At 36.1% G+C, this 14,072-nt stretch overlaps 1 protein-coding gene across 4 annotated transcripts in view; it reads left to right on the top strand.

Annotated features, from left to right (window-relative positions):
- Positions 1–1,463: 1,463 nt before the first annotated feature.
- The window catches only part of dub (duboraya), an 18,128-nt gene continuing 5,519 nt past the window's right edge, over positions 1,464–14,072 (top strand). The window contains exons 1-2 of one of the 4 annotated variants that reach the window (XM_046867824.1): positions 1,464–1,542; positions 1,676–1,828. In XM_046867824.1, coding sequence (XP_046723780.1) covers positions 1,823–1,828 — 6 coding nt within the window. In that variant the 5' untranslated portion in view covers positions 1,464–1,542; positions 1,676–1,822. Of the gene's footprint in view, positions 1,543–1,672; positions 1,829–14,072 lie in introns of those variants that run through there. The other 3 variants (XM_046867823.1, XM_046867822.1, XM_046867821.1) reach the window with 3 other exon arrangements.

The following is a 14,072-nucleotide window of genomic DNA, read 5'->3' as shown; positions in this document are numbered from 1 at the left end:
ATCTTCAATAAATGTTAGATATATTACTATTTTCTCCACCTGATTTCTAATGAGGAGAGGCTAAGAATTAAACCAGATAGATAGATAGATAGATAGATAGATAGATAGATAGATAGATAGATAGATAGATAGATAGATAGATAGATAGATAGATAGATAGATAGATAGATAGATAGATAGATAGATAGATAGATAGATCTTTAAATGTTTTTAAAAAAATCCATTCCACATTTACTCTCCGTTTACTGTTATAATTACACTCTTGGAAGACATTAAACTAGATTTTGGAGTGCAGAGCTCTATAGAAGATCACTCAAGGTCCACTCCAACCCATGCAAACCATATCTTCATAGAGCTCACTTTTTGCACAGGATCACTGTCATGCAGAAACAAGTTTGGGTTTCCGAATTCAAGTTAAGGGAAAATTGTATGCTGCTGCATTCAAAGACATCCTATACAATTGTATGCCTCCAACTTATAGAACCACATATGGCTGGAAAATCAAGTGACCCAATACTTTTTTTTTCATTTAGTGTATATATAATTATAAAAATCACATTATGTTTGGCTACACCCATGACTGTGATGGAAACAAAAATTTCATCATGTAAAGTGTTTTCTAAGGACACAACATAAATTTGAGTGATAAACACTCATAACGCTGCTAGCATGCCATTTTGAAAAAAAGAACACAGTAAGTCTTGTCCAACAGTAATGATGATATGATACGACATGGATATCGATGACACCTGAATAATACAACTCACTTTTTCTAGCATAAATGGCTTCCCCTTCCCCCACTACCAGTATCTGTCAAAATGCAGCTTCCTCTTTCATTTCCTCCATAAATGGTAGCGTTGTTGAGACGTTGCAGAAACCTCAAACTGCTGTCTTGAAGCTCTTGAACCCTCCCTTTGGTTGGCAGCGTAAATGAGAAGTACTGCCTCTTTATCTACATGCTCGTTATTACTGCTTGTCCACTATAGTATCCACATTGCTGCACTAATAAGGAGATAATTATGCAATTTGGACATTTTTTAAAATTATATATTGAAAATTTGATGAAGATTCTATCAAGCCCCTAGTATTTTGCAAATGTTCACAGATAATCATTGCTTTTTCTTTTTTTATGTATATAAATTTAGTTGATGAGTCCTTCAATAATTTTTATATTTTGTGATTATTTCATTTATTTCTGATGCTTAATTTTTTTTTCGTTTTCTTACAAATTTTAGATTTGAAACTTAGTTGCATTATTTTATCAGTACTAATGAATGTATTATATTACATTTAATATTAAATAGTAATATTATAATTATTGTTGTTCTTAAATTTCTATTTATTTTAATTATTAAAGACATCAATTATTTTTCTTATTATGGACACCTTGTGTTATTTTTCCTCCTTCTTTATGAGCAGTGGTCTCTCTGAGTCCTGCTGTGAGAGACACAGCTAAATATAACTGCAGATCTGCACTACAGCCACTCAGACCTTCCTCGTGGACAAGAGGGGGGCTGGCATGAGGGCAGGGGTGCCAGATTGGTGAGTTTCATGCTTTTTATTTGACTACCATGAAATTAGTTGTTGTTGGACAAAATAATAGCAGGCCTAAGAGCTATAGAAAGTGACAATGTAATTTTCAGAATATCTATTTTTGGGGGAATTGTGACAGCAGGATTTAGGAAACACAAAAGCTCAATCTGGCAACCCAGGCCTTGGGTGGAGGTTGAGAGGAGAGCTCCAGCTTCAACTTCAGCTAGTTGATAAAGTAAAGAGCAGCAAGAGTGTTCAGGGGAGTTCTCCAAACACAGGAGGGGAAAACATGGCGGTAAGCACAAGAAGCACAGTATTGCTTTGGTTTGTTCATTAATTCTCTGATCATCTGCACAGCTTCATGTGAGAAGAGCTTATGTTGGCAAGTTGTATGAGTTGTATGAGACTAAATAAAAGTTTAAATCGATTGAGGCAGTAATATGATGAAAACTGATCTTTGCGTTAATAACGGCGTAGTATCTATGGCATTGTACCTGTATAACACGTTTATAACATTTTAATTTCAATGTTTTAAGCCGTATGACAGTGTGTGATTTAATTTGAGTGATTATGCCACCTAATCTGAAATAACAGAAAGAAAGTTACAAATGAAAAGATGAAACATCTCTCTAGGCTTTATACTTTAATGCAATCAAAATATGTTATGACTATAGTATTACATTGTGTTAATTCAGGTAAAATGCAGTTTTGTGCAATTGTGAAACACTATTGAATTTTAAGGATGATAAAATAATAATGATGTTGGAAGAAGTGAAAAAACAATTTCTCTTACATATTCTTTATATATCAATTATCATACAACAATTTCTATAACGTTACAAATCAGTCCATTCGGATTCAAGTGATGTTCCTCTGTTTTGCTGGACGACCAGAAACATTTGAGTCTTCAGTTAAATTAAAGCATGGCAATGAGCTAACTGACACAGGAAGTGGTGTAACCTCATCCGCAGAACAAAATCCAAATGGCGGGTTTATGTGACACGTTGGTTTAAGCATGTCTGTGTGAGAATGGACAATAATACAGCTATGGAAATATTATCTAGAATGGTATTTGTGCATCTGCTGAAGTATACGAGTAATAAAAAGGAAATGACTTGCACTTTAAATAGCCTGAGGCTATTTTGAGGTCGTTGCCTGCAGAGATGTCACTGGTAAACAGGCTTTGGCTTGACCTTAATAGATATTCATGCTGATTTTAGGGGACTTCTGTGGTGTGGATAAATGCTCCATAATGCACAGTGTATCTTTGGTGTGTAAAGGTTCAAGTTGTAATCAATGATTTCTTAATTAAAACTATAAATATTGCATTTCAGGTTCTTCTTACTCTATCAACCTTGACGCATATGACCAGCTTTACTGGAATCTGTGTTTTTATATATTTTGTATTTGCTGTCAGAGGAAAAATGAACAAGAAAACAGTGTGGTAAAGGGAAATTACTGCTAGGAACAAAAACGATTCGTTTTCTAACACAACAAGTATCAAAATGTTTTGTTCCTGTATGTTTTGTTACGCATTATGCTTCATTTTTTCTCTGTTTTCATTGTACCGCTGCACAACAAGTTAGTTCCTGTCCTGTCATTTCGATTTGATCAGATTTAAACATCAATTTCCTCATTTTCTTTCTCTCTCTTTTTCTCTCTCCCTTTCTCTCTCTTGTAGAATTAATAAGACAAAAAAATAATTTTGTCGTCTCAGTGAGAGACTTTAAAACTCACGATCATTCCAGAATAAGCTACATTTTGAAAGCGTTCACAATCCTGGATCCTGGAGATTCTTTACTTTATATAAAGCATCTTCCATATGAATCCCTGTGTAGCCTGTTACTATAGAATTATATCAGAGCTGATGTTAGAGACAATTAATCAATCTTTTATGACTAAAAGTATAATAATTTCTTTAAAGGTTCTAATGTTATAACGTGACGTAAAAACGGGGCTCGCAGATTGCCTTGTTCATATAAAACAGATTTTTGAATAAAATCAGTCACATGGCAGTGGTTTTAAGAGCTCTGGAGTGCCGTTGATGCTGTAAGACATCAAACTCCCTGAGCCACTGCTACCTCACAAATTAGAGGTTGCTTCATGTGAACTGCTTAATTGGCTTGAATGTGTCATGTGTGAGTAATACGACTGTAAGCTTCAGTACAGCTACATCATTACTATTATCACTGGCTGTGATTGTTCAGTTAAACCACAAGAGAATTTGTCATGAAAAAACATGTTCAAATTTGTATTTATGCTTGACACATTAATAAAGTTAAGCCTCATAAGTCATCATCAAGAGTTCATTAGCTAAGACAGGTTTTTTGTCTGAAGCTGGTTTATTGTGGTTTGTGCGTAAATGGTGCAAAAAATGCAAGAACAGCTTATGGCTACTAGTTTAGCATCATGGGAAAAGGAGGTATAAATCAACTATATCCAAAGGAACTGTTTAAATCTAAAAAAAAACTGTGTTCATTTTTATTTTGCTTCTGTAAAACAACTCACTGGATATTTTGTTTATGTGGAGTGATTATATGGTGTGAAAGTACTGGTTCAGTAAACAACTAATCATAACCATGTTTAGCTAACTTGTTCTCTGTAAATGTTAAGATCCATGATGTTAAGAATCTTTGCAGCTAGCTTGTTAATTGTATGAAATAAAATATTATTAGCAGGTCCTTTAGCTAGTTTGTGATAGCATGTGAGCTTTAAAAAAAAATAGTACTAAACAATATATGTAACATACGCTAAACTTTGTGGATGCCTGACTATAAAATTGGACATCCCATTCCACATTTAGTCTCCGTTTCCTGTTATAATAACCTTCAGTCCTCAGTCCATTGGATTCTGGTTGTGTTGGTTTGTGCTCATTCAGCCAAAAGGGTGTTAGTAAAGTCAGGTACTGATGTAGGGTGAGGAGGTCTGGGGTGCAGTCAATGTTACAGTTCATCCCAAAGGTTTAAAAGGATTGAGTTTAGAGCTCTATAGCAGGCTTCTACTCCACCCATGTAAACTAAATCTTCATGGAGTTTGCATTGTGCTCAGGGGCATTGTTATGCTGGAACAGCTGTGTTAGTTGAAATGAAGGGAACATTTTATGATACCGCATCCAAAGGCTTCCTATAGAGTTGTTGCCTAAATATTTGTGGTAACAGTTTTGGAAAAAAGAACCGCATATGGTATGGAAATGTCAGGTACATTTAATACATTTGTAGGCATGCTAGTGTAAATAATAATAAGCAGCTCCTTTACATTGAGCCTTTTAGGAAGCTGAGTTCTGCGGTTTTGTTTTTGAGATTTGAATTTGCTCTTTTAGTGCCTTGTCCTTGACCTATCATGTGTTTTGTATAAAAACACTAAATTAAGTAAATGTAAATATTCTTTTAATGTAAAAAGTTTACCCAGAACTATGTTACTCAACCCTTGTTCTTGAAGTACCACAGAACATGCTGGTGTTTTTCCTGCTCCCACTGTAGCTCCCCTTTTTAAAGACGTCATCGAATCAGCAAGCCTTAAAAAATGGAGGGAAAACACCAAAAATCACAGGAGGTAAAAGCACAATTAAGGCAAATCCCTTTCTCACATCCTCTTCCATTCAAGTGTAAGGGATTCTTTGGGTTGTTGTTGATTACCAGGTGTATTTTTTCACATGTAGTGTCACTGCTGTGGCTCAGTCAACTTAAAAAAGTGGCATTCAGGCAAGAAAATTATTAAATCTCGGTCTGTAATTTAAAATAAACAGATCAAACTCTAGCCTTATCATCACATTTGTTGTTAGTACAAATCCAGACAAAGCTTGATGCTTAATAAAAAGAAAGTGATTTTAAAAAGTCATACAGTGTCTTAAAGAGCCAGTCATAAAAAAGTCTTTAAAGTCATAAAGAGCCTTTAAGACCTGCTTATTTGTTCTTCTTGGATTTGGCTTGAAGCTCTAGTGCAAAACTAAAGAAGAAAACTTTGGACACCAATCACATGCTGTAAGTGTGGCTATAAATAGAATATAAAGTATTAGTGTTTTTCAAAATTGGAGATTTGAAGTTCTTGAAAGAATAAAACCAATGGGGTGTGGTGTTACAGAAAACATAATCAATGTCAGGGTGGTAAACTTCTGTAGGCTGTGTAGGAATTAACCAGTGTTAACATCCTGGAGAAGAAATACTGCAGTTAGCTGACTACTATGTGATGTTCTACCTAATCTCTTCATGAGCTGAACTCTGAGCTAACAACTTTCCCTATGAATGTAAAGAGCTCGTCCTAGGCGAAGGGGCTGTGTGTGTGTGTGTGTGTGTGTGTGTGTGTGTGTGTGTGTGTGTGTGTGTGTGTGTGTGTGTGTGTGTGTGTGTGTGTGTGTGTGTGTGTGTGTGTGTGTGTGTATTTGTGTGTATTTGTGTGTGTGTGTGGCTTCAGGCTATTTGAGTTCATTACATCCTGAATGTCAACTATGTGAAAACTCTGGCAGGACCGAGTTATCGTCAGTCCCACCTCAGCAGCTGTCCTGAGTGCATGTACAGACACACAGACACACAAAACACACACACACACACACACACACACACACACACACACACACACACACACACACACAGAAACAAAACACAGGACAGGAAGGAACATGATCATAACTGATTGAAACTTTATAAGAAATATTGCAACAAAGCTTCCATAGAAATAGAAGTCAAGCTCCACTTTGACAATATCTCTGTTTCATGAGTCCTTATTGAAGCCTATTCATGTGTGCTAATCATTCAACTGCTGCAATGAATGATGAAAAATTTTACTGGTTTTTTTCATACACCAATTTAGTTTTTTTTTTCTGTTCCTCAAAATGATGTATTGATTCACTTCCATGGAAAAGAACCCATGTTATAATGGAGAACCAGCTTAAAATGGTGTTGCAGCTAAGCAGAGATCCTTTATTCCAAATTCCTATGTTAAGAGGGGATTTCCATGGATATATATACATTCTTATATACATATACACTCATATACATTATACAAAAATCAGACAATGTGATTTGATTTGGATTTTTTTTTCTAATTTTGTCTCTCATAGTTGAAGTGTACCTATGATGAAAATTACAGGCCTTTCTCATCTTTTTAAGTGAGAGAACATGCAAAATTGGTGGCTGAATAAATACTTTTTTGCCCCACTGCATATTGGCTAAAATTGTTCTTGTATGTTTTGATCGGGTTTGGTAGAATGTATTTTTCCTTATACAGATATCTATAATACAGTAGAATGCATGTAATGTATAGAGTGATGTTTTAATAAGTAATAGCATTAGAGCTCCTGTTTGTTAGGTTGAGCACTGGCATGAACAGGGCACATTTTTTTAGACCCTGCAAACTTGGTTAGTGTGTTCATGGTGGACAGATTGCACATACCCAGCCCAGTCGTTTTGGGATGTTGCTTCATATTGAGCAACACAACTGCTGTAGGAAGTTACACAATTCCTGTCAAATAGTAATTTTGCATACTGTTGAAGCTGCAATCTTTTCACTGTTTCTGTCATCAAGAAAAAAGTACAGTAATCATGACAACTATTTAAAATCCAGAATATTTAATCTCCCAGGCTATAAAAAACTCCTTAGTGGTATTTATTGCAATTGTTATGTTTGCAATATATATATTAAATTTTTTTTTTTTTTTTAATTTAGCCACATTTGGGCTCTCCTACCACACTGCACACTGTGTAATATAGATTTCATAGCAGGTTGAAATCTTTTAGGAAATAAATGCATCGGTAAAGCAGATTTACATCCTAAAGGTGAATAATTACAGAACAACAAATTGTACATTTTTCCATTTTTAGTTATGAGTAGTGTTGCGAGCATCCTCAAAAAAAAAGTTAGATCCTGTTTTCATCTTACGGCAGTTCTAATTACAATCATTTCCTTGCCAGTCTCACTTTCTGTTTCCTTGATTGAGTTAATGAGAAATCTTGTCATGTTACTTTCTTTGTCTTTTTCGATGCTTGAAAGCTTAAAGTTACTGCTTTTCCTCTGACTTTTAGCCAGTGCTGACAATGGAGAAAATAATGGATTGAGCACATATGAATATATAAAGCACTGAATCAGAACAAATTAAGAATTCAACAGCACTGTGGTATTGTTCTTACAAAAGTTGTTATTTACTTGTTCAGCAGAGTTTATTCCATACAGATTTACTAAAAAACAAGCCAAGAAAACAGCCATTTAAAAATCTGCAGCTTGCGATCATGACACCAACAAATAGCAAGTAAATAAGAATTGTTTATTATTAATGGGTTTCTTCTTGAGATGTATTTTAAGCACAAAAATATGGCACGTGGTTAGAAAAAAATCTAAAGCTCTTTTGCAGGTTTTTTTATGATCAAATTCTTTCAGTGAACGTCAAGACATTATGTTGTATATGTTAATAGTGAGTCATGAAAATCTCTTTAGGCATGTGGTGAAGGAACAGAGTCAAATACAGTCATGAGGCATTTGTACCTCTTCACTTACTAACTCAAATTGCATACTTCTACCCAATAGTTACCTCTAACAACCTAAGCCAAACCATGAGGTCACACCTAGGAATCAAAATCACAGAGGAGGTCGACAATGAGGTAATGGCCAGGCTCTTGAAACAATAATCAAACTTCCAACTTTAATAGGGGGCTTCCATAAGGAATTTGAAGCTTAGTGGTTAAGATGTTGCTCAAAAGGTTCTGCGATCAAATCCTAGCACCACCAGTCTATTGCGCCTAGATCTTACGCAAGGCCCTTAACCCTCAACTTCTCAGTTGTTTAAAGAATATAATTGTAATCGCTCTGGATAAGGGTGGCTGCCAACTGCTATAAATAAAATCAAGCTTCCCCTTGCTCTCACATGCTCTGGTGGCCTTTATGGAAGATACAGGCGTAAACACTTACATCATAGCAACCTTTTATTTGTAAATAATTTTGCAAATATTTTCTTCCAGTTAAATATTTTGGAGTAGGTTATGTAGATTTAGAACAATCCTGATTGAAACATGGGGAAATGGGGGCAAAACATATCTAAGCCATGGTGCTTGTCAGCTTTTGTCAGGCGCTGTTGCCGTTTTTGTGATCCTTAAACAAATCTGCTTGTTTTCACTACAAAAGGGCCAGTTCACATCTCAGTTCTCATGTATGCCAGACCTCCAACTTTTCTGGTAGTTTCTAGTAAGTATTTTTCAATGTGATTCTTTTCACAGGCACTACAAACAAATAGCCACAAACCAAAGCCAATAACTGCTTCAAACAAGAAATTTTGTGACCCAGTTTAGTCCAATTAATATATTTGTCTCGAAGAAACTCAGTGTGCGTTCAAGCATTTTTTTTTTAACACTTAGAGGCAAACATGATAGAAACTAAACAGCAAGTTTGACGTGTGACAATGTCAGAAAACAGATGTCAATGTAGCAAAAGAACACTATGTTTTTAAGCCTATTTCTGCTTTTTAATCCAGGATCTGCCCGTTTACACTCTGCTTGTCCACATTGAAATGTCTGAAAACGCTTCCGTCCCTATACTGTGCTTGTATTAATATTTTCCGTCAGGTGTTTTATTTACTTTTAATTGATTCAAGTACATTATATCCCATTTGAAAAGAAATGCAAAGTCATATGAAGTGCCATTTATCTTTAACATCGCTATCAGATCAGCACAAGCATTCACAGCAACTGCAATATAATATCTTTCACCATCTTGGTTTTTTTTTGTTTTTTTGATAGAATGGCTCTGATGACTGAATGAGTCATCATTTGTAATTGCACTGTTTACTCCGTCAATACCGCAACTACAAACTGTAGTTTCTAGGAAGTGTGATTATTAAATAGTGTATTATTTAAGAATAGTAAATTTTAAGCTGGTCAAGTTGCTGGAAAGTTACAAGCCCTAAAAGAATGGACATAAATCTAATACATTCAGTTTGTGATCAGATACTTGCTTTCAAAATGTAAAGAAAATCCCACACCTAATGCTACTACTAACAAAGCAGTCATGACATTGAACTATGAATCCAAAGTTTGTGAGTTCAAATTCCAGCCACACCAAGCTGCCACTCCTGGGCCCCTGAGCAAGGCCCTTAACCCTATAGCTGCTTAGTTGTATAAATGAGATAAAATGTAAGTCGCTCTGGATAAGGGCAAATGCCATACAAAAAAAAAAAATCTTGTTGGCAGTATAATTATTATAAGCATTAATGTAATACAAAAGTATTGTTTATGGACTGTAATATATATATATATATATATATATATATATATATATATATATATATATATATATATATATATATATATATATATATATAAAACCCCAAAGCCAGTAGTATATCATCATGAAAGGTTCATGGTTGGTTTGATGAAATTAATATTCATCTATTCTAATATTTTTGCTCTTTGTATTTAAGCATGAGGGCTAATGCACAGTATGAGATTGTCTAGTTTGTTATGATGATTCTCCATTGTTAAGCTGAAACTGTTCTGTTCTGTTCTGCAAAAGGCTCTGGAGGCATGAGGGTGCAGTTGTATCACTGATTGTTTGAAAACCCTATTGAAGTATGCAAGAGACTGATATAATCTCCACAGGTAGTTTGAAACCTAAAGGGTAATATTAGAGATAGATAAGCTGCAGAAGCAACACACACACGCTGTACACATGCTGCAAACTCTTTTATTTGTTCTCAGGGGAAAGGGTCCACACCCTGCCCTTGAGACATATGCATGAAGCTCGCTGCTCTTCTCGCCAACCAGTGCTCAGGACAGTCCAAAAAAGCCTTCAGTTTTCAATGTAGTGTGTACAGAAAACATTCGAGTATTTACTGATCAATAGTTTATGAGTTAAGATTCGGCGTCCTGCACAGACACAACAATGTCTTGGGTGAGAAAAATTTATGTTTTTGCATTTTGCATCAATTTAAAGCCTCATGTTAAAATTTTTTTTTTTTACAGAAACAAGCAATTATTTGAACATTTTTAGATTGGACAAAAACACACTGAAGTTGGAGATCCATTGTTGTTCCGGTTGCCACTGTTATAAATAGCAAATTTGCTCACCTACTTACTTAATAAATGTACTTGGGCTTCACATAAAACTAAAGTAATGTAATGATGTTTTTTAAAGAATATTTGGGCAACAATTACTTTTGGGCAACTAGACCACATGTATTTTTACAGCAATATGACCGCTAAGGCACTTGACCAAGTAAAGCAATTAAAAAACACAAGATTACTACATACTACTGACTGCCTTAAAAAAAAAGCATTTACATGTTCCCTCGCACTCTCTCTCTCTCTCTCTCTCTCTCTCTCTCTCTCTCTCCTCTTGCTCTATCATATTGTGATTTGTGGCAAGAGTTTGTTAGAGAAGTGAAGAAAAGAGTGCAGGCAGGGTGGACTGGGTGGAGAAGAGTGGCAGGAGTGATTTGTGATTGAAGAGTATCTGCAAGAGTGAAAGGGAAAGTTTATAGGACTGTGGTGAGACCTGCGATGTTGTAGAGTAAAGCTGGAATTGGCAGAGCTGAAGATGCTGAGATATTCATTGGGAGTGACGAGGATGATTAGAGTTTATTAGAAGGACCGAACAGGTTGGATGTTTTGGAGACAAGGTGAAAGAGGCTTGATAGTGATGGTTTGGACATGTGTAGGGAAGGGACATGGGGTATATAAGTAGGAGAATGCTGAGGATCTAATTGCCAGGAAGGAGAAAAAGTGGAAGGACAAGGAGGAGGTTTATGGATGTGGTGAGGGAAGACATGCAGGTAGATGGTTTAAGGGGGAGGGGGTGTGGGGGGTATGTTGGGGTATGTTGAGGTTGTTTGTGTACTTCAAAATATCATTATCTGAGTATTACTGGAGTTGCTGTCTTACACCTTACTAGCTGTTCTGTTCTTGTATTTCTGCTTCTTAAACATTTGCGTGTCAGTTGCCTAATTGTGGGTGTGTTACCCCAGCAGTGATTACATAACAATTATTATGACATTTGTAACCCAAAATAAATCCCAGGTTCCTGACAGGCAGCTAAACTGAAATCTCTTTGACACACAGCTCCATGAAGCATGCTAACTGTTGGTGAGCTATGAAATACGGTAATAACGCTGCGTAAAACTGTAGCCTACACTTTCAATCTAAAATTGAAATTCCTTGTGAAACTACAGCTACCGTGTTGATCTATTATGTGTAATTAATCCTCTGAAAGGAGTTCAAAACTGGTCACGATGTCGGTAATGTATTTTCCACTAGAATGGAACAAAAGCATAACTAGAGAGATGGAGATGATTGGGTTGTTTAAAAAAGCAGTGTCATTTTTTGACAGAATCTAGAACTTCCTTCTTGTACTCAAAATGTGGTTTTCATTCCCTTCTAGTTCATGTTTGGGAGGTTTCGTTAACTGGGCTAAGTTGATGAAAAGCAGCTCAGCTGACAAAGTTTGATCTGTGCATAATAAAAAGGAACACATATGGAAGAATATTTTGTGATAGTAGAGTATCTGCAAGAGTGAAAGGGAAAGTTTATTGGACTGTGGTGAGACCTGTGATGTTGTATGGTTTAGAGACAGTGGCATTGAGTAAAAGACAGGAGGTGGAGCTGGAGGTAGCAGAGCTGAAGATGTTGAGGTTTTCGTTGGGAGTGACGACGATGGACAGGATTAGAAATGAGTTTATTAGAGGGACAGCCCATGTAGGAAGTTTTGGAGACAAGGTGAGGGAGGTAGATCGAGATGGTTTGGACATGTGCAGAGGAGGGACATGGGGTATATCGGTATGAGAATGCTGAGGATGGAGCCACCAGGAAGGAAGAAAAGAGGAAGACCAAGGAGGAGGTTTATGGATGTGGTGAGGGAAGACTTGCAGGTAGTTGGGTTCAAAAAGGCAGATGTAGAGGACAGGGGGGTATGGAGACGGATGATTCGCTGAGGCGACCCCTAATGGGAGAAGCTGAAAGAAGAAGAAGATATGAAAGAATATTTGACAGAGCCAGACTGGAAGAGCAATAGATAGTGAAAGAGAGGAGTAAAGGTTTAGTCTAAATGAGGTCAGGTCATTCTGGCAGACTTTGAGAGGTTGTGAGAGCAGAGATCAGAGAAAGCATTGGGTCATGCTCAGACCTTAGACTTACTCCCTTTCCCTTGCGCTCCAGCAAAAGCTGCACAGCTGTACACGAGGTGCTGACTGACAGGAACAGACATAGTGAAGTAAACAGAAGCCTCCTGGGATGATATCACATCACTCCTGAGTTGTGTTTCTTGGTTTCTTGGAGAGAGAGAGAGAGAGAGAGAGCACTTCATTTCTGCGAGCACTGAGCACTGAAACACACAATTGTCTCCACATTGCTTGCAAATCAATGTAATTCATTGCACCATGTACTTTTAATTACAACGTTTGTGAATTCTACTCAGTACACAGTATACTTTCTTTTAGGCTTCAAACACCATAACTTCATACATGTTCTGTATTGCTCTTAAATTTTCAATTCTGAGCATCGAAATAAAAGATCACTTTAGGATCCCTCAGAGCTCGTTCTGATATTTTTTTTTCCGATTGCTTGAGCAGAGCATCGTAGCTTATCTTGGTTTCCTGTTGTGGAAAATGTTGCTTATACTGATCTGTGTAAGACATGTAACAGTAAAAACAGATACCTTGATTTCTTGCCTCTGACATTATACAGTGGTGCACATCACTTTTTGTACACATAATTGCATTTGCAAGTACAAAGAAAGATTCTTTAACAGTTCTGGAGGGTGTTTAACCCTCATAGCCCATCATGTAGTTTTTAGAGCATCTCTGTGTGTAAGGATAAAATGTTGTCTGATAGTAAAATCAGTTGCCAATAGGAACCCCTTCTTTTTCTCATCAAATATATGAAGTTCCTGGTTGCTTGTGGTAGTGCAGATATTGGGCCAGGTTTCTTGATTGCAGCTTCCAAAACCAAATCTTTGTGTAACAGCGACCAGAAGATTCACATAGAAAATTAAGCAATGAATTGTAGCATGATGAATTGCTCCTTTCTCTTTTCTATTCTTCTAATATGTGTTGAGTTCATGTGCTCAGAGGAATGTACGTAATTGGTCCTTATGCAATGTATAAAAAACATGTAATAACAGATTAGTGGTTTTTTAGAGAATTATTGCAAAACAAGTTTTGTTTTTATATAATTTTTTTTTTTTTTGCAAGCAAATTGTGTATTTTCTCTCCGATGTGTATGATTCATATGTAGATTTATAATGTTGTGTGAATAAACTGTGTGTGCAAAATAGGAGCGTGTTGTAGGTGAGTAAAAAGGTATGAACTCGATATCAACGTGTGTGTTCTGAATAAAAACCTTTGACTGTATCTATTAACAAACTTAATATGTGCTCTCTGAATGCATTCGTTTGCAATCTATCTATCTATCTATCTATCTATCTATCTATCTATCTATCTATCTATCTATCTATCTATCTATCTATCTATCTATCTATCTATCTATCTATCTATCTATCTATCACAAAGCCAACAGAGTGTTTTATTTAAGTGTAAGAATTGCAGATGGAGCTCACACTCACACTCA

This window comes from Silurus meridionalis, chromosome 15 (assembly GCF_014805685.1).
Source record: "Silurus meridionalis isolate SWU-2019-XX chromosome 15, ASM1480568v1, whole genome shotgun sequence".
NCBI lineage: Eukaryota > Metazoa > Chordata > Actinopteri > Siluriformes > Siluridae > Silurus > Silurus meridionalis.
The sequence above is the reverse complement of the archived record's forward strand: the minus strand, read 5'-3'. Positions and strand labels throughout refer to the sequence as shown.